The 20,592-nt window shown below is 61.6% G+C and overlaps 1 protein-coding gene across 2 annotated transcripts in view; it reads right to left on the reverse strand.

Moving 5' to 3' along the window:
* The window catches only part of LOC111150126 (anoctamin 1), a 78,777-nt gene that overhangs the window by 34,347 nt on the left and 23,838 nt on the right, over nucleotides 1-20,592 (reverse strand). For both annotated transcript variants that reach the window (XM_022507501.1, XM_022507499.1), the window contains exons 6-11: nucleotides 19,009-19,060; nucleotides 15,879-15,934; nucleotides 14,068-14,109; nucleotides 9,505-9,569; nucleotides 8,621-8,755; nucleotides 4,725-4,885 (exon numbers count right to left, since the gene is read on the reverse strand). In XM_022507501.1, the coding sequence (XP_022363209.1) occupies nucleotides 4,725-4,885; nucleotides 8,621-8,755; nucleotides 9,505-9,569; nucleotides 14,068-14,109; nucleotides 15,879-15,934; nucleotides 19,009-19,060 (511 nt within the window). The remainder of the gene's footprint in view (nucleotides 1-4,724; nucleotides 4,886-8,620; nucleotides 8,756-9,504; nucleotides 9,570-14,067; nucleotides 14,110-15,878; nucleotides 15,935-19,008; nucleotides 19,061-20,592) is intronic.

Raw genomic sequence — 20,592 nt, forward strand, 5'->3', positions numbered from 1 at the left:
GCGCAAGCTGAGCTCCCCTGGGGGCTCGAATGTGCTGCCTGGTGGGCCTTCCCAGCTCAGGGCAGGGACCCAGGAGGCTGTGCACCCGCCCAGCAGGTGTTCCGGCTTCTGCTTGGAGCTTCCTGGGCCCAGACCAGCTGGGGACAGCTTAGCAGCACTGAGGTCTTGAGGAAGCCAGGGAGGCTGAGAATGAGGCGCAGAGGGCAGTGGGGGGCACAGAGGTAATTCCCGGTGGACCCAGGGTCCAGAGAGGCGAGGGTGGGCAGTAGAACCGCACAGAGCTACTGCCTCCCTATGCTGTGCAGCAGCCCCAGCAAGGGGTCCTCCAACACAGCTTGAATGCCCCTCGGAGCAGGGTGCTCACCACCTAATGCGACACAGGGCTCACTGCTGGAAATCTTTCCCCGTGCTGAGCTGGCGCCCTAGGGTTTCATGTGGCCTCCTTCGGAAGACTGCCTTTGCCCGCTAAGAGACCTAACAGACGGCATTTATCGTGAGGCTCTGCTTATGTCTGCCTGCGTCTGCCTCCCGCTCTGAGCACACGTACTGGAACGCAGGGGCCGCCTCCTCGCTCAGCGGCCGCACTGCACAAGGCAGAGTCTAGCACAGTCCACGGCTCCCGAGCTCCCGTGTTGGCCGACATGTGCGCGCTGATGCCGCTAACACTCTCCGGGGTGCCGACTGCAAAGCCCGTCTCCTGGCTGCCCAGTCCCTGCTGCAGCAAAGAGGTCTCACACCTCCTCGGCAGAACTCCCGTATCCCCCAAATCCCGCAGACGAACCCTCAAATGGAAAAATCAGTAAAAGGGCTGCTACCATTTCAAAGTGAAGCCAGGACTGGGAGAGACAGGGGAGGCGTGGATCATGCAAAACCTGGGGACCGGCTGGGGGGGCGGGCGGGGCGCGAGCGTGGGCTGGGCCGCCGATGGGCGCCGCGTCCAGGCTCTTCCCTCACTGTACCCTCGTCCCGGGGGTACATCCTGTCGGGTGGGAACCCAGTGTGAGGCCCTACGGGGAGACTGTTGGGTTTTAAACATTTAGGGCATAGACCCTTTGCTCCGACAAGTGGGGACAGATGAGCCCAGAGCCACCGCTACTCGGTGGGGAGGGCAGGGCCAGGCTGGGTTTGGGCAGGAGCTCCCTGGAGCCGGGCTGGATGGACAGTCCTGGATACTCTCCATCATCCGTGGTGCACAGGCTGCGGGCAGTCAGGGCCGTTCCGAGCCCAGCGAGCAAGGGACAAGCCTGGCCGGCCTCCTCCTGACCGCTGGGTGGGGAAGGGGACAGACCCGCCCCTGTCAGATCGGGCACGGCTTGCGTCCACCCGGGGGTGACGGCCCAAGGAGGAAGTGCGGCGCCCCACGCGTGTCCGGTGCACGTCCCTCAGGGGCCAGCGCAGCTGCTGCCCTTACAAGACAAAACTGGCCACGGCCGGGTGCCAAGGGAGCGTGCAGGGCTCTGTGGCCAGAACCGTGCCCGGCGCCTGGTGCCAAAGACTCGCCAGGGGCGGCTTTCAGCTGGAGGCACGGCGATGACCGCCTCAGACGGCTCCGTGCCGAGCTCCAGCCGCCGCTGGCTTCTGTCGCCCGGCAGGAGAGGGTGGGCCCTGTCGCCCGAGGAGACAGGCCGCGCACCTATAAGCTACGTTCCGTCCAGAGAGGCTGGCTGCGGAGGACACGTGTGCGCCAGGGACGCAGTGGGCCTGCTTCCTCCCCGCCCTGAGGCCAGGCCCCGGGCGGGCTGCACCCCCAGGCTGATACCCCCCATCCACAGTGGGGCAGGGCTGTAACTCTACCCCCCACGCTTCACCCGAAGCCGGCTCAGCCAGGACTGCCACTTCTCCTCAACCCTGGGGATGGCCCGCGTGAGAGTGGAAACGAGGCACCCGAGTCCTTTGTAATGATCAAAATGTCTTTTCTCTGTCCGGATCCCTTTGTTTGGAGGGGCAGTAACCTGGAGTCTGGGGGCTGGGTTCCTCTTTGAGCTTCCCGTGGGGAAAGTGGGAATGGGTGGGACAAAATCGGGGAGCCCGGAGGCCGGGAGGGAGGTGTCAAATTCTCTTGACCGCTGCTCTGGCCCTTCCCACCAGCCCCCTTTCCGGTCTGGCCGCCCCAGAGCCCCCTTGGATTAACCTGGCTTCTTACCATTGGCCCAAGCACCTGTCACTTCAGTCTCGACTGAGAGCCCCCTGGCCACTGCCCCCGTCGGAGCTGGGTCAGCCTTCCCTCCACTTCCTCCCAAGCTGCCTCTTACACTTGCTGTCTCTGACTCAAGGATAAGACACAAAACACCTTTGATGCCGCAAGCCGACTGCACTGGTTCCTGATTCCTTCTGGTGAGAACACTGAGTTCTTCCCCGCGGGCCCTTACTTGGTCTCTGGGATCCCCTGCACTCTTCCCCGCCCCCGCTCCCTGCCCCCAGCAGGCTCCTTCACCAGGCCCTGCATCCCTACCACTGGGCCTTTGCACATGCTGCTCCTGTTTGAATCCAGGACTGTAATCTTGCAAGGGCGGCGGAATCATCAGTTTGCCTCCCAGGCTTCCCTGAGCATAAGCACATCATAAAAGTGGTTGATCACCGCCCCCCCACCCCGCAACGGCCAGGACAGTCACGCACACTTGTACTTCTCATGCCACCTCACATGGCAGGTGGTACCCCCAGTGGGTGTGACGACAGTGTGGGAGCCCTAGAGAGTCAGCTGCGCCCCCGGGCCGGGCTGAGGCTCTGCATCCGCCCCTCTGACCCTCACGGATCGCCCTATGGACCACTGGTGGTTGCAAGCTTGGCATGGGCCACCCGGGCCCAGAGATCCTGCAGGAGCCAGTGCAGCTGGCCAGGGGCCCACTGAGGGTGCTTGTGGAGAGCCACGCCCCAGCCAAGCAGGCAGGGGTGGGTGGCTGCAGCGCCGGGCCCGGGGCATGAGGCCTTGGGGTGGGAGACCCACAGGCAGGGATCTGCTAAGGACCACGCTGCTCTCCAGACTGGAGGGTGGCGGGCTGGGCGTGGTGGTGGGTGCATCTAAGGGGAGGGGCTGCGGCTCACATCCTCAGCAGGACCATCCCAGAGCCCGCGGCTGCTGCCTGCCGCCCCATCCCCCCACGCGGTTTCCAGCAATGTGACTGAGGAACCAGCCCCACTACTCAGCCTTCTGTGCTCCTCCCAGTTCTCCGGAGACACCGCGCAGCTCCTCTGCACCCCCCGCCTCCAAACCACACGGGTTCAGCCCACTCTGAGCTCTGGCCGCCGCTCCAGGGAGACCAGGCTAGGCAGCAACCTCAGCCCCCCGGGGACGCTGGATGCTCCCCTACCTCACTGACAGCTCTCTCAAACACCACCTCAGGTCTGAATGGACCACCTCGGGCGGGGAGGGAGGCTGCCCGGCTGGGCAGAAGCCGGTTCAGGCCCGGTGAGGACCCCGGGGTCAGCCCCGACATATCACGAAGCTGGTTCTGCTCTGTGGTTTCTTCCTGCGTTGGCAGACCTTCCTGAGCCTCCAGCCTCCCAGGGGCAGCGGCCAAGCTGGGAAGCCCAGGCCCCAACTTCACGGATTCTGCAATTCTGAAAAATGCTCCTGAGTCGAGGCTTCTGCCGTGACGCTAACAACCCGTTCCGCTCAGCACTGCGGTGCCGCGACCGAATGCTCCGTGGCCGGATCCTCACACATCTAGGTCACACGGGCCCGTAAGAGCCACGCATCTGGCTGGCCGGGGGCAGTCTCCATCCCCATTTGTACAACGAGCAGCTTCTCAGCCCCCCACTGCCCCCCACACACCCACTGTGCACGGGGCCGATGCAGCTACGTGCCGCTCTGGGACGTGCCGACAGGGCTCTTCCCGGCCCTTCCGCTTCTGCACTGAGTCCCCACACTGCAAACACGTGGCACCCCCACCCACCGCATCTTCAGAACTCCGCTCAAGGGGCTCACACCTCTTCCGGGAAGTCTGTCCTGACTTCCTCCCACAGGCATCCTGACCCTTAGCTCCTGTGCCCAGTTCCATCTCCTACTATATGGGAGTCCCTGGGGACAAGGACTGGGGCTCTGGTATCCAGGGGACAGCTCTGCACACAGCTGCCCAGGGCCCGGATTCTGAATCCTCCCCTGGAGAGGGGGTAACTCAGGACCACAGAGGAGGGAACAGGTCAGTTTGCTAATCGAAAAACATCTGAAGAAACGCAACCAGACAGCACTCACCCACCGCCCACTGCCCACGCCCCCGGCATCTGTCGGGTACCAGAGCAGAGAAGCATCCTGAAGGATGAGCCCCGTGCCTTGGACTCGGGGTGGCAGGCGGAGGTAAGGGCACCGGCTCTGGAAACCCCACATTCCTTCCTTGCCTTGGACACTCAGGAGCTGAGTGACCTTGGGAAACTCACACTAACTATCTCTGGGCCTTGGTATCCTTCTCCGAAAAGTGGGCACGTGGAACCTGCAGGGGTGCTGCGGGGACCTGGTCCCAGGAAAGACGGCCCGTTTCTAAGAGCAGACCCCCCCTCCACCTTCCGTAAGGCGTGGGTCAGAAGAAACAGTCTGTATCCGGGACGCAGCCCAGACCCTCCCCACCTGCAGGCACAACGGGGCACCGTCCCCCCACTGAGCCTCCCTCCCATGCTCATTCTAGGCCAGCACAGCCTGTGCAAAATGTCAAGGTGGAACAAAGGCCATGGAGGGACCGAGGCAAAGTCACCCCTGCCCCGTAGACCCCAGGCAGCCAGGTTCTGCTTACCCCAGAGGGCCATGAAGACGGAGAAGAAGACGGTGGCGGGGTTGTCGAAGAGGTGGCTGGCCCGGGCGGTGGCGCACGCCGAGCTCATCTTCCAGTAGCTGCAGGTCTTGTCGCACAGCGGGCACATGGTGATGTTCTGTCTGTGGTCACACATCTCCATGCTGCAAGACGGGGGCTGCCAGTAAGTCCCCGGGGCCGGGACACGCAGGCACTCCCCGCTGGGAGCCGTGCCGGGGTGGGGGTCGGTGAAGTGACCCCCATAAGGCCTGCTAGCCGGCTACAGCCAACGCCCGCGTCCCCCACATGCTCTCTAGGGCTGCCTGCAGACACCGGTGACATGGGCGGTCCTGGGGAACCTGTGCTCCGAAAGCTCCGGGTTGCTTTCGTGCCTGGTACCACTTTACGATTCTCCACGACTTTAGACAGGGCTCCTGCATTTTTGTTTTGCATAAGGCCTGCAATTTCTGCAGCCCACCCCGGATGCAGGCCTGTCCAGACCTGCTGGGTGACTCGAGAGGGGCGTCTGAGTGCTCACGTCTCGGGGTCGGGGTGGACCAGAGGCAGCAGGACCCATGGCCCATGTGGGAGCCGCCTCTTGGAGAAGCGGAGAGACAGCAGCCAGTGTCCTCTAACAGCTGGGTTCTGGCCAGGCTTGTTCTAGTAGCGGGAGCTGCCCAGGGGTTCATGATGTGAGGGAGACAGCAAGAAGAACAGGTGAGGCCACAAGAAGGCTGTGCCCTCCCGTGCCCTTGCACGTCCCAGGCAGAGCGCACGTCGGCTCAGCTGTCCTGGTGGGGATGCCGTGGGGCAGCGGGCCTCAGGGGCCACCCAGGCATCAGCCTCAGGGGGGCTCTGGACACACAGGGGAGACAGGTAGGTGGGCAGGAAGGAACACATCGAAAGGCAGCCCGGGGCGGGGGGTGGGGGGGGACATCCACCATGCAGGGCTCGCTTGGAGCTGAGGGTGCCTGGCTGGGACAGTGGGTCCTGCTCAACAAGGTTCTTATCCTCTGGGCTGACATGGAGTCTGGGGCTGGAGCCCAGCTGCTGCGGAGGGACGGGAGGGGAGCTGAGCCTCCCCACCCCCCCCAGCTCCCTGGCACTCAGGCTCTCTCCCGCTAATAGGCAAGTCACTGATACTCAAAGGCAGGAGCCCCCACGGGCACCCACCTGGCCCAGACCAGCTGCGGGGACCCCTACAATCCCACCATCATTGATGAAGAAATAAGCCCAAAGAGGGGAAGTAACGTGCCAAGGGTCACACAACAGAGTGGGGTTTGAGCCCTGGTCTTCGTGGTTCTCGTCTGCGGCCCACAGACCGCGGGCTCTCACCTCCTGCCCCTGGGTCCTCCCTTGGCTCTTCCTGCCCCGTGTCCCTTTAGCCTCAGACTCAGTTTCTCCTTCTGGGAGATGAGGAGAGGAGTCAGAGTAAGGTGTTCCCCGCCCTGGGCTCTAGCCTTCCCTGAATTTTCCCCTCCCTGCTAACTCGGACAAGACTCTGAGCTGTAGACCCCAGGCAGGAGCGCGCTTTCCCAGATGCTGAAGAGTGTGGAGGGGAGTGTTTCTTTCTTATTTCTGTGCACATGAACTCAGGTGCACAACCATGCTTGGCCCACAGCCTCTCAGGTGTCCTGCTGAGAGGCTGTGGGGACCCCCTGTGCCAGCATGGTGGGCGTCCTGGATTTCTTCTCAGTCATGCTGTGAAAACCCCATGTACCAGGCACTGTGTCAGGCATGGACGTGGAAAGATGGTTGTGACAAGGAGCTGCTGCCTTGGAGCCCCTGGGGAAGTGAGTGTACGTGTGTGCGTGCGTGCGTGCGTGTGTGCGCGAGAGGGGCCGGCACACGTGGGTGGCGTGGCCGCGTGGACCTCAGAGCCAGCCAGCTCTGGCTTTAGGGCTCGGCTCTACCTTTCGTAATCTGTGTGGCCTGGGGTGGGTGACTCAGATTCCTTGGGCCTCAGTCTCTCCATCTGTAGAAGGGGTTGCTGGGAATGAGAGTGCTGTTGGGACACTGGGGAAACTGGGGAAAGCCCACGAAGGCCCTGGAACAGCGGGAACAGTGGTGATTGCCGTTACTACCCTGGGGGTAACCGAGCACGGACAGCGGCTATGAGCGTCCGTCTCCTGCCCCTCGCTGAGCTCCCTCTCCTCCAAGGGACCTTCCAGGGGGCAGGTGCTGGGGAGGCTGATAAAGGCCCCCACTGTCACTGCACTGCCCAGGGCCCCGGTGCCCTGGCTGGAGGATGGGGTGGCCCAGAGCCCCAGGGGGGACGGGGCAAGGCCGTGCGGTTCTGCCTGCCGCCAGCCCTCTCACCCGTCGGCATAAACGAGGCCAGACAGAAAGCCATTTTCTGCCGGTTTTAAACCCTCTGCCTCGCCCTTCCTCAGCCACAGCCAAAATAAAGACAAGGAATGGGAAGGTCTGTTCTTTGGAGGGGATGGGCCGTTTGGGGGGGCAGCTGGAACCTCGAAGGGCAGGGCCTCTGCCTTCCCTACACACGTGGGCAGATCACACTCCGGGGGACACACACCTCTTCCTTCACCCAAGGCACCAACCGGGCAGCGGCCAAGGCCGAAAGAGGACGGGCGTCCAGAACCCGCCGTGAGGCTGGTGCGCGTCCCTGGCCGTGTGTCGAGAGGAGGCAGTGCCGGCCTGGCCTTGGGGACCTCGGTGCCCTAGTGGTACAGGCGTGCCCGGGCAGAGCCCCCTGGCTGAGACTCCCCGGCTACGCTCGGGAGGAGGGGAGGGAGGAGAAGCCCCCGGGGCTGCCACTTGCTGCGTCCCTTGGGGCTCTGGAGCTAAAGCCACATCACACCTGGGTTCCCAACAGCCACTGTCGGACCCAAGCACAGTGGCCTCATGTCACATTAGCCAACAAAGGGACAAGCTTCCTCTGGTCTGTCTGTACCCAGAATAGCCCTGGAGGGTACGTAAGCCAGATTCCTTTAACGTTTTGATCCCAGGTGGGTGGAAATATTTTAGGTGTTACTCATGCCTCAAAGCACCATTTACACCAAAATTTGCCGGATATGGCCTTTCTGTGGGCAGAGCTGTGACGAGCCAGCCGCCTGGCCAGGTAAGGGACTCGTTTGATCTTCGCTGACTGGAACTACAGATGAATGTTCTAAGCCACAGCTCTGCTTTGGAACCACAGGGCTGAGTTGTGAGCAACAGAACTGAACGGATGTCCCCGGGCTTCCCTGGCGAGCCTGCGTGCTAGTGGGAAGCAGGGCCACAGGCCGGGCAGCGGTGTCCCTGACTGAGGAGGGGCCTGTAGTCCGGAAGACACAACACAGTCACCCCTGGCTCAGGGCTTGTGGCCCTGGCACACAGCAGGGAGAGACAGGGCACTCCCGAGCCCCCCGAGGACCGCAGCCTCCGGGCTCCCACCACTTGGCTCATATGCTCCCCAGCACAGGGCTGTCTTGGGGGCCCCGGCCTTCTCCCAAGAGCTCCCCTTGCCTGGCGTAACCCTTGGGGGGGACCGCAGCAGGACTGTCTGCTCTGTGAACCCCCCAGGGCCAAAGGGATGGGATGGGGGTGGGGAGTCAGGGGGCCGAGTCCACGCACGAGACCTCGACAGGGCCCTTTGGCTCATCTCCTGAACTCGCTAGGAAGCGGCGAATTTCCTAGTCCCTGAAGGACTGAAAACTCCTTTAAAACAGGGCAAAACACCTTCCAAGAAGGGAAAGTTGCCGGATGCTTATTCTACGTCTCACTCCGGACTGGAGTGCGTCTCCCGGGGTGTCTGTGCTGGGAAAGGCCGCCCCTGCTCTCAGCGCTCGCCCCACCCAGGGCCGCGGGTTCAAGGGCCTGTGGGGGCCACGGCCGCCGCGGGAGGAGGGTGGCCCCTCCGGGAGCAGAGGGCGTGTGCGGGGAGGAGACCCGCCTACCTGGGGATGTTCTCGTCGACAGTGGCACATCCGTACAGAAAGACGATGATGCCGACCACGGAGGCCGGGATGAGCATCTGGGTGTAGACGCCCAGCCAGGCGAAGTACAGGCCGATCTTCTCCCCGAAGTACTTCCTGCACCACAGGACAAAGCCAGACAGAGACAAGCTTATGCTCACGGCCCGCCGGTGCGGACAAGTGGCACCTCCCCGCCCGGCATGGAACAGCTCGACCTGGCACCGCGTGCCCCCGAGCAGGACCTAGAGAGTGGGGTGGGGGGTGCTCTGGGCTGGCCGTCGGGGGCAGGGGTGCCCCTTGCCCTTCTGTGCCCCGGGAATCGGGGCGTTCCGCTTGTGAGGCCCAGGCTGGGGCGCGCAGGCGCGGCCGGCTGCCGGGGAGGTTGCCGCCTCTGTCCCAAGTCCCGCTTCGTCTGAGGGCTCCGGCCTGGAGAAGCCAAGAGAGCTGCCCTCTTCACATTCCGCATCCCTGGCGCCTTGAGGGGCTTTAGAATTTCCATGGCCGGACTCCGGTCTGCAGGTCCCCACAGGACACACATCTGCTCCCCTTCCTGCCCCGGGAGACAGGACAGCGTCCTCCTCCCCCTCCACCAGCCGTGTAGGGAGCCCCAGCGGCCACCCAGCGGGGTCGAGCCAGGCTGGGGATTCAGCTGAGGAGGATGACCGTGACAGGAAAAGCCCAGCCCCCAGAGAGTCTACAGGCCTGCGGGGGACCCGGGGCCCCTTCCCAAGCTTCTCAAGTTCAGACAGGTTCCCAGGTGATAAGTACTCAGTATGGTCAAGACCAACTGACATCCAACCAGGGACTCGCCTCCCACAGCCTCGGAGCAGCCGGGCCGCTCCTTCTTACCCGGCGTCCTCTCTCACCTGACCAGGTCGATGGGCTGGTATTTATAGAAGACCCCGTAGCTCGCCCACTCTTGGTACAGGAGCTGCGGGACAGCAAGTGGTGAGGGCTTCTGAAAATGGAGCTTCCCTTCCCAGAGCTGGTGTACCCAGCTGCAGGGAACATCGTTCATTCATTCAACAAACCCTTCTTGGGAGTCGGCCGTGTGCCCGCTGCTGCACTGGGCAGTGCGCTTTCGGAGGGGAGCACGACAGACACAGCCCCGAGCCCCGGGGCTCCCGTCCTGGCAGGGGAGACCCACACGAAACTTTCAGCTCCGATAAGGGTCCCAAAGAACCCACCAGTGGTGGGAGCTGAGCTGGGACCGGATGGGGCAAGAACGGGCTAGAAGGGACAGAAGCTTCTGGAATCATTATGGAAGCCTCACTCTTCACTATCTGATCCGGAATTGACCTAAAATGGCCCGACCGTGTGAGACTTGTCCACTCAGGGTTCTCGGCGGTCCCTGTCCGATGCCGTGTCATTCTTTATAAAGGACAGAGACCGCCACGCTCTGCAGCAAAGAAACACCAGTGGCAAGATGTTGAAAACTCTCCTGGGATGCAAAGAGAGCTCGGCGCTTCTCCCCTGAGATGAGCCGTCTGATTAACACGCTCGGTGAGATAAATGCAATCTGCACACACCCCATTGCCCCCAGGCTCCGGGCAGGGATGGTAATGAGCTTGACGGATGGAAAGCCTTGCATGAACTCGCAGGGAGTGTCCTAAGAAAGACGCCAGGTTGGGACTGGTGGTGTTAAGAGAAAGCCCGCCCACGTGGGTCACTGTTGCTTCCCCAGCCTTAATGCAAGGCCTAGGTCACACGGCTGGGACCCCCTGTGCCTGGCTGCCTGCCCCTGCGGTGCCAGATGGGGAACGGGAGGGAGGCAGGTGAGGGATGGTGCCACAAGCTCCCTGCAGCGTAAGACCTGGCCTGAGTGTTCCGAGGTAGCGGCCGGCGTGGACGCATGAACCTGCCTCCACCTCCCCGGAGTCCAGAGCTAATGGCTTTTTGTGCACACACGTATCTTTGGGTAATTTTCCAGAAATTAACAGCGTGCATGAAAGCTTGCTGGGAGGGGTCCCACTCCCACATGCCAGGGAGTCGGCTCCAAGAACTAACACTCACAACGCACGTGCTCGTTTCCTTAAAAGTCAACACACGCATGTCTGTTCTGATCTCCCTAAGGGGAGCGGTCTTTCGGTTTTATGTCTTTCTGTGAGGGCTACAACAAGATATACTGGGCAAGGTCTGTGTTCTGAAGGACTAACAGAAAGGCCAGCTGCTGGGAGGGGCCTCCGCAGCCTCCCGAGGGAGTGGGGTGCAGGGCAGCTCCCCTCTGTCTCAGAAGAAAGAGGTGGGAGTTAAAGGCACCACTCCTGGGTGGGGATGTGGGCTCTGCTAGGCCTCCAGTGGGCGTCCTGGGCACTGAGTCTGAGTCCCAGGTCCTGGGTAGGGGTCCGGTCAGGCCCCCCCCCCAGCCCTGCTGGGCATCCAGGGCAGACCCTCCCCTCTGAGCCCGTGGCTTCCATTATTCTGGTAGAGACTGTCCTTCCTCCAGGGTCAGAGGGGGACCTCAGGGGCTTGTGCCTCGTGAAAGCCATAACCCAGGGGCTCACCACGTCTAGGCAGGCCTGGTTACATGGACAAGAAGCCCCAGGGTCACTCTGCAAACAGCAAACTCAGATGACCACACAGACCACCTCTGGAAAAGCAAAGCGGCCATCGCTGACCTGGGCAGCTTCCTCCCCTCCATGAAATCAAGCCACTGGTGTAGACCCCATGCAGGCCGGGAGGTGCCCAAGAGATGGGGGCAGGAGGGAGGAGGGAGGGATGGAGGGGACGGGAGGCCCTTCTCAAAGGCATGGCCTCGTCACGCTGGTCCCTACATCCCCGGGCCTGCCCATGGACACTGGCCTGCGGCATGGCAGCCACTGTTCATGCGTACATGGGACAGCTGGGGGTATGCCCTGGGTCTCTGCCCAATTACTTTACTTCAGTGGAACGTTCTTCCTGACAAGAAGGGAGCATCGATCCCCCCGCAGCTGGCAGACCGGAGAAGTCAAACTCAAGATTTCCCTGTTATGGTTGGCAGAGCTCCGAGGGTGCACCCCAGGCTAGCAAACAGGGTGGGAGGTGTCAGGGCCCTGGGATGGGCCAATGGGGGGCTGGTGGCTCCAGTCACAGTGACCCTGGACCTCAGAGGGAGCCCAGACCTCCCATGTGGGCCCACCCGGGTGAGCAGACCCATTATGGCACCGACACTATCTTTCATTACCGCGTACGGACTTGCCCCTTGCTGTCTCTCCCTAGAATGGAGGCCCATGAGGGCCAGGTTTCTGGTCCACGTGGTCCCCAGAGCCCTGTACAAGGCCTGGGGAGGATAACAGGGTCCCAGTAAGTACCTATGGAAGGAAGAAAGGAGAGGGAAGGAGAGGGGGAAGGAGGGCAGGGTACTGTGGCTCTCAGTCCAGCATGGGGATGGAGACAGCTCAGTCCATGCCTGGAGTCACTCCCCCACTCCATGTCCCCACACGAAGGAGCACTCCCGCTCCCAAGGGCCCTGAGAGTCCAGGACTGTTTTGACCATGCTCAGCCTTGGCCCTGGCCTGACTCTTTGCTTAAGTCTTCCTACTTGTGCTCCTCCAGCTCAGCACAGGAAAAGGGCCTTGGCTTGGCTGCCCCTGCTTTCCATCCTGTGAGGTATCCAGGGCCAGGCACTGGGGGCTTCCCTGCCACGGATGGGACCAATAATGGGGAGCCACAGATTTTGTCACTGGAAAGACAAAATACTCACAACCAGGTCACTTAATATGGAACCGCATGGGAGAATGAGGTCTCCAAGGCTCTGAGTTAGGACCCAAACACCTATTTGTAACATTTTTCCCTCTCTCTCTCCTTCCTTTCCATCTATCCACCCACCTGACCCCCCCCATCATCCACCTATCCATCCATCCAACTACCCATCCATCCATCCCTCTCTCCATCCATCCCTCTCTCCATCCATCCATCCATCATCCAACCATCCATCCATCCATCCATCCATCCATCCATCCAATACTCCTGGGACTACCCCTGTGGGACAGCCTGGTACTCACACCTGGGATATTAAATTCAGTGGGGGTGAGGGGAGTAGAGGGTGGGCAGCATTCCAGGCAGAGGGAACAGGTGGGTCTGGACAAACCTAGAGTCATGTTTGCTGGACCTGGTGCCCAGTGGTGCCCAGTAAGTAGCTCCTGAGTAAGTGAATGAGATCATTTTGGCAGAGATCTGAGTAGCCTCAGATTAGTGAAGCAGCCAGTGTGGCTGGTGCCTAGGGAGGCAGGTGAGAAGGAGGCCACAATGGCCTGTGACGAGGAGGACTGAATTAGGCCTGAAATGAGGTCACTGTGCCCAAGGAGGAAGCATCTGTAGGTGGAGGAAAGGCACCAGACATGCAGCGCAGGGGGACAAAGGAATGAAGGAGGACGGACTCCGAGGCCAGAGTTGGCCCAGGCAGGCCTGGGGAGGGGATGGTGCTTCTCTAGCGGGATTGAATTGGGGGAGGTTCTGCAAGTCACTGGGTCTCAGACGAATGCCAGATGTTCCACTAAAAATAACCAAATATGTCATTTTTTGAGCTAAATCAGATAGCATCTTCAGCTGGATTCCCGGGCGGGCAAGTTGTATCCAGTACCAAAGGCTTAAAAACACGTATGGGGGGCCAGCGGGAGGCAGGAACGGAGAACATTCCATACACAGAGGTTCCCAGCCTGAGATCTGGGACAAGGCCACCATTGTGAGCTTCCCAGGGAAGCGTCTCCACCGGCCGCCTCCGAAGGATCTGCCCTTGAGGGGCAAACATGGGCACGGAGGTCTGTTCCCCACGCTGAAGGAAGTCTGCAGCTCGTTTGGGAAGCGGGAGGCGGCAAGGCGGGCGCGGGGAGGAGCCTGGAAGCCAGGCACTGGCTTGTGTGCGGGACGGCAAGACGGCAGGGAAGAACTTTCCGGAGTGGGGAGGACAGAGAAGGAGTGGCTGTGGTGGGGGTGGGGACACAGGGAGCCTGGGCACATAGGATCAGGGAGAGCACTGAACAAACAGATCACTCAGTGTCTCCAAAGGCATAACCCAGGGAACACCGGCTCAGTACCGCTTCCATTAGAAAGTGCCCCAGGTCAGATAAGCTGAGAGACACTCGGCTGAACCTCGTCCACAATTCTCCCCAGTGTGCAGAGGAGGCCGTGGCTCTCTGTGGGGCTGGCTCCGGCGGCCCGGGAGCCGTGTGTGATTAGGCCAAACGCCTGTGAGGGGCAAGTTGATCACCCAGGGGAGATACAGGCTTTGGGGCAGGCGACGAAGGCCACGGTAGAGAAACACACCATCGCCTTCACACGCTCCCCACAACCCGCCCGGGCACCTCTCAGACCCAGAGAGAGGGGCGCATTCCAGTGGGCCGGGGTTCCGCCCGGTCCCCCCAACACGTGCGGTGGGAGTGTTGTTGCCCCATGGGTCGCCGTGTAGCCCCGTCCAGCCCGCGGCCCCCGCCCGCTCCGCATCCACTCACTTTTCTGTCGTTGAAATCCACGTTTTCACCTTCATAGTCTCCCTGCTCGGGAGAAAAGGAAAAGCGTCAGTACAAACGGTGGTCGTGAGGGGTTCAAATCCAGCACTTCCAAACGCAGTCAGCGCTGGTGGCTCTTGTGGGCACGGTAGGATGACCCCAGACAGTAGCAGGTCACGGCTCAGGGAAGGCTGGTGGGAGCCTCCGCCTTGTTCCACTGGGGGGACCGTGTGTTCCACCTGCCCAGAGGCCCTGGAGTCTGGCCCGACCAGGCAGGCCTCCCTTTCACTCCCAAGCGCAGGAAGTTTTCTGGTCACCGCGCAGAAATCAGTGACCCCACACTCCCATTTCGCACATGGCCAGGCTGAGGCTCAGAGAAGCCAAGTGGCCCTGACATCTCGGGGTGGGGGTCACTGGCCCAGCAGTTTGTGAGCGGGGCTGGGGGTGCTGGAGGACAGCTGCATTTCGGGAGCCAGCGGGCCAGATGAGCACCCACTGGTGGAAGTGTGATGGGGGGCGACGGAGGCCCCTCCAGCCAGGACCGCTGGCGGGGACCCACGGGGTCGGAGCCCTGCCCTTGAAAACACAGCAGGTCACCGGCCGAGGCAGCTGACTCCGCACGCCCACATCAATACCGCACTGGTCGAGCACTTGCCAAATGTCACAGCGTTCGTGAGACACATGCCCAAGGAACGGTGGCCAAACAGGAGTGTTTCTGTGGGGCAGGGATCATGGCGGGGGAGGCAGATGCAGGGCCGGGCGAGGGGGAAAACGAGGGCTTTGTGTGGAGGCTTTGCCTGCCCTGCGGGGGGAGGAGCTGCCTGGCAGTGACTGTGGGGAAGTGCGCACAGGCAGAAGGAACAGCATTCCTGAAGGCACAGAGGTGGGGACACTCGGTTTGTGGGCCCAGCTCCCCATAGGGGACGAGCAGGTCAGAGTCGGGGGTCTGGAGGGATGGCCCTTTGCGGTCCTGGCAATCAGGTCCCTCCAATCCAGGGTCTTACTGGAAGCCCTCTCGCTCCTGCCCCCTCTGACACCCACTGGGAACCATTCCCCGCTCGCAGATGGGGACACAAGGCACAGAGAGGACAGGGGCTGCCTCTACTCCCGGATGCGGAGGGGCGTGGCCAAGACGAGCCTCTGGGTCCCCTGATGCCCAGCCCCACCCCTCTCTGCTCTCTCCTGCTTTGTGGCTCCTAGTCCTTGGGGCAGCACATTTTGGAACGTTCTAGAGGCCCCCAGGCCGGGGTTCCCACACTGCTTGGGCCCCACAGCACATTCCCGTGCCCCTCTGACCCCTAGCCCCCGTTTCCATAGCGACAACAAGAGGAGACTCATCCCTCTCCACCCCAACTGAGCTAGCACGTGGCCGTGGCCACAGGCTATATTTGTCGGGGGATACCAGAGGGATTTGGAGATCCAGCTCAGGAAGCTGGCTACTTGCTCTGCAGAAATGGATACATGCAGAGTCCCGGTCCCTCTGCCAGAGCGGGGGCGGGGCGGCGGGGGAGACCCAGGCAGGGGGGGCATTTCATGGACAGGCCAGCCACAAGGTTCACACCCTTGGGTGAACCGGGACAGGGTTCCTGCCACAAATGTCCCTGCCTTGGGGGGCTCGCTCCTCAAGAAGGGAGGCCAGGGGTGCAAAGGCTCCACCCCCCCTCCCCCGCCTGGCCGGGAAGGCCTTCGAGCCGCTGACATTTGTAGGAGGACCAAAGCAGGAAGCCGAGACCGAGACCGCAGGATAATTAGAGCCCGCGGGGATTTGGGGCGTCCAACGACGCAGGCGCGAACCCAATGTCAAGGTCACTCACGTCGTGCAGGGGGTAGGCAGCCGAGTAAACGCCGTTGGCCAGCAGGCTCGTGATACCTTAAAAACAAAGGCAGAGAGAGAATTACGGACCAGGTACGTCTCCCGCTGCTCTCCCTGCAAACAGAGCAGTCCCAGGACCGTGTCAGGTGCTGAGAATTTTCGCGAAGCCCGCTGCACTGGGGCACAGAGGGCCAGGCCACTGCTCTGGCGTCTCCTCCCCGGGTTCCACCAGGAGACGGTAAAACATGCTCTATCGGCAGGAGGACACAGAGGAAACCCCAAGAGACAGTCACGCCTGGGAGGAGGGAGGCACCCGAAGCCTGCGGTTTTCCAACTACCCACACCTGCTCGAGGCGAGCCTGCAGAGGAAAGAAGGTGGATTTCCAGGGGTTAGAGAAGCTGAATCACGAGGGAAATACGGGGGGAAATTGATGGTGTCAGAAAACACACATACAATTTGGAATTAGATTTCAGGTTGATTGGAAAAGCCAAAAGGGGGGGGGGCCTGCAGGCCCCGCAGCGGGGCGGCACTTACCATATTTACTACATTTTCGCCTTTTATTTAAAAGGGCAGAGTCCTTCTTTCTTCCCTCTCCTTGCCCTGTTTGTACATCGGGCTATTAGTTACACGAAAATGTCTCAGGGGACCAAAGCTGCATTCGGGGGAGAAAGCATTCGCTCACGGCAGTCCACACGCCTGGGGGAGGCGAGGCGGTGGCCGAGGCCTTGACGGCGGCCAGACCCTGCCCTGGATGCGTTGGGCAAGTCACCACACCTGAGCCTCCCAGAACCCGGAGGCGAGCCTTCAGCACCCGGCCCCAGGAGGCCGTGCTGTGGAGGGAGGGCCGAGCCGGCCACGCGTGGAGATGGGAGAGAGGGGGGCTCCGGGAATCCTGATCTCACGCACACCCTTGGGGGCCAGTGCTGCCCCAGAGTCTCCAGGAGCCCTTTGCTGGTCACGGAACCCCCGGCCTGGTCAGAGAGGCGGTGAGTGGGGCAGCGGTCTCAGTGGCCTAGCTGGCCCACCCTTTACGACGCCGCTGGGAAATGGGGGGAAGTGTCTTCCTGAGGCCCACCTAAAAACAGACCATCTCCTCTGTCAGTGATCTGGAATGATCAGGGGGCCTGAGGGATGCTTTGAAATCTAAGCCAGAGGCAGGTGGGAGCATCCCGCTAAAGCCCACATGTGTGAAAATTCATCTGTGATAAAAGCGGACGTGGGGGCGCCTGGGTGGCTCAGTGGGTTAAGCCTCTGCCTTCGGCTCAGGTCATGATCTCAGGGTCCTGGGATCGAGGCCCGCATCGGGCTCTCTGCTCAGCGGGGAGCCTGCTTCCCTCTCTCTCTCTCTCTCTCTCTCTCTCTCTGCCTGCCTCTCTGCCTACTTGTGATCTCTCTCTGTTTCAAATAAATAAATAAAATCTTTAAAAAAAAAAAAAAAGCGGACGTGGGTCTGATCCAGGTTCACTGCCTCCCCACTGTTCTAGAACACTCAACACAGGAATGCCACAGGGCCTTTGAACAGGTCTGGATCCCTCATTTTCTTCGGATCTCTGCTCAAGCATCTGCATCTCCTCCTCGGAAAGGCCTTTTCTAATCATTGTTCTTAAATCTCTGCGGCAGCCTTCCCAGCCCTTATAAGATGATGTTCTGGCTTTTCTGATTATTATCTATTTCCTCCCCCAGAACTTAAGTCCCCTAAGGGGGACAGAACCCATCAGTACTTTCTGCAAGTTGAATGAGTGAATCTGGAGGTGAGTAGGGCTTTCAGAGGAGGCAGCGAGGTGGAATGGGAGTACCGACAAGGACCCCGATCTATTGGCCCGTTACCAGGTCCACCAGAGAACGACGGGGAGCACTCAAGATGCGGGCCAACGGAGATGACCCAGAGCAGGGATCAACTATAGCTGGGAAGTTCCCAGACCCTGGGCTCTTAGCAAACCTTTGGTGCAACCATGTGGGTTTGCTCTGGAGGGGACCCTACAGGGACCTACAGGAGCACTTAGGTCTAGGACAGAAGCCACACTTCCTCCCACCCCAGGTGACCGGGGCCACTCCAGACACTCTCGCTGCTTCTAAGTTGGGCTGGGCCTACGACGGACACTTTCCTCAGGCTCCTCCTGACCCCTGGATGGGAGCCCCCCATTCCCACTGACCTAGGATACAGGCTCAGAGATTGCAGGTCTGGAAGGAGTCCCTGTGACTGGCCATCGGCCATACTGGCTAGGACATCTGCAGCCCACCTGACCCTGAGGGTCTGTCGTCTCCTCCCTGTGTCCTGGGCCCGGCCCCCGGTGCGCCCCCACACTGCTCTCCCCACTTACGTCCTGGCAGGCATTGTCCCCTCTGCAGGAAGCCAAGTGAGCAGGGAGTCTCTCCCGGACTCACAGACCCCTGCCCACCAGCGCGGGCCTGTGGCCCCAGAGGGCGTGCGTGACGCACAGCTCTCAGCGGGCATGCACGAGCTTACAAAGGAGGAACCCTGGCAAAGGTTTTCCTTTGCTCTGAAGTGTTTGGTTTTGGCGACCTCAGCCCATAGTGGCCGGCAAGGGACCCCTGCTGGGGTGGGGGTGGGGTCAATGGGATGCACTTCGGGCAGGAAAGTTCTGCACCTGTGGCTTGGGGGTGCTCCAGAAGGTGCCTGGCCAGATGGATCTGTGCCAGGTTCTGGATTCGGGCTGTGTGTCGAGGACGGGCCTCCCAGCAAGGCCTGGTGTGGAGCTGTGCGGGTCCCCAGTGGGGAGCCTTCCACTCCAAGCTGGGAGCACGTCCGGCACGGGCACCGCTTTGGGCCATCGCCCCCCCGCCAGAACCCCAGCGACGTGCCCCTGGACTGTGAGGGTCAAAGAGGGGGCTGGCGCCTTGGTCACCCCTACAGCTTCCAGCAGCCACATTTACCACCCCTGCAGGGAGGGGCTCGGGCGCCCCTGCAAGTGCCACAAGCCGGAGAGAAGGACGCCCCGTACAACGGCCCCACGGGCCGGAGCAGCTCTCCCGTCTGACGCAGCTACACGGGCTTAAATCAAAACCTTCTAAAAGCCCCCAAACCAGCTGCCCGCCTCCCACGTTGATGATGGGAGGCGAGATTAGGGCTGGGAGGGGTGCTGAGCTCAGGCCCTAGCAATGTCCTCACCCATGCTGTACTTGGCCTTGGTACACGTTGTTCTCTTCAGGATCTCATAGACCTGTTGCGGAGACAAGAAGGAGGGGCGGATGGTTACTCGAGGCAGCCGTGGCACGTGGAAACTGTCCCACGATGGCCGGAAAGGGACGTGGTCGCGCATGACCAGCGACTGCCACCTGCTCTCCTCTGAGGACAGACGGCTGGGCTTTCGACAGACGCGTGTCCCTAGCGCCGAGGGTGTGCCGTTCTGAGGGAGGAGTTGCTGGGACGGGAGGACTCCTGTCTCTCCCTTCCTTCCCTCTGTGAGGCACTGACGGCGTCCTGCTTTTCGGGGTTGAGAATTGTCCCCGGTGCCCCATGGGACGGGCTACTCTCCTTTCCGGCTGGGAAGGCAGGTGGGATTCCAAGCCACGGGCACCCGGCTCATAGGACCCCTCCCAGGTGTAGCCCTCGATGTTCTAGAAACCCGAGGTGGGGGCAGGTTCTGGGAGCCCATCCCGCCCTGCATCAGGAGGCGGCAGAAGCCCCCTGCAAGGTCCCACGCCACCCCAGCCCCGTGCCCCCTTGACTAACAAGACATCTCACTTGGTGGCCTCGGGAGCCCCAGCTCGGGAGTCTGCCTGCCTCTGGCCCTGGCTTCACCACATGCAGATGTGTGGTCTCCGGCAACTACCTCACCATCCCGTGCCTTAGTTTCCCTACCTGCAAAATGGGGTGACCGTGACGGGCCCTCCGGCTCCGACGTGACAGTGAGAGTGGCACTCCTCCCTCCAAGCCCTCAGCTCACCCACCGGCTGCCAGCGGCCACCCCCGGCCCTGTCCCGCCCTCTTCCATCTCCGTCCATCTTAGCCCGGGCCTAGCAACCTGGCCTCCCAGCGCTCTGCTCCGTCTCCAAACCCTCTCCCGAGAACCAGGGCCTCCCCCCTTGACGTCTTTCTGCGAGAAGCACTTGGTCCCCAAGATCTACGAGGCTGCAGGGCCGTGGCCACCCCCGCTCTGCCTCCCACTGCTCTTGTCCCGGAGCACTCCCTCCCGCTCCCTCCCACCAGTAACTGCCGATGACACGTTAGTGATCCACTCAGGCCATATCCCCGGCACCCCCGCATCCAACTGGGGGCCCCGTCCTGACCTCGCTGACTCTCCTGGAATTACCGCCTCCCATTCAGTGGGTCACGGCCTCATTCATGAGCACCTCTAAGCCTGCACCTGCCTCCACCTGCCCTCCCACAGCTGGCCACTGGCCCTCACCTTGCTCCAACAGATCTGACCACATCCTCAACCTCGCTCTGCAACCGTCTATGGCTCCCTGGCACCTGCAGCCTGAAGGTCTGTGTCCCAAGACCAATGCGATCAGCCCTTCCTGCTGATCCTGACGCCTACCCACTAGCGTGCTGGGTGACCCCGATGCCAGGAGCACGGGGAAAGAGGCAGGGAGGCCATCAGTCTCCATACCTTTGCCTAGAATGACCTCGTCCCAGCGCCGGATACTGTCGGGTCTCCAAGGCCATGGGGCCTGACTACCCAAGGACAAAGTTTCGAACTGTCAGTTTCTCTGGAGCCTTGGCCGGTTTACAAACCAGCCTTTGAGGTCT

This window comes from Enhydra lutris, unplaced genomic scaffold (genome assembly GCF_002288905.1).
Source record: "Enhydra lutris kenyoni isolate GAN:26980312 unplaced genomic scaffold, ASM228890v2 scaffoldscaffold22, whole genome shotgun sequence".
Taxonomy (NCBI): domain Eukaryota; kingdom Metazoa; phylum Chordata; class Mammalia; order Carnivora; family Mustelidae; genus Enhydra; species Enhydra lutris.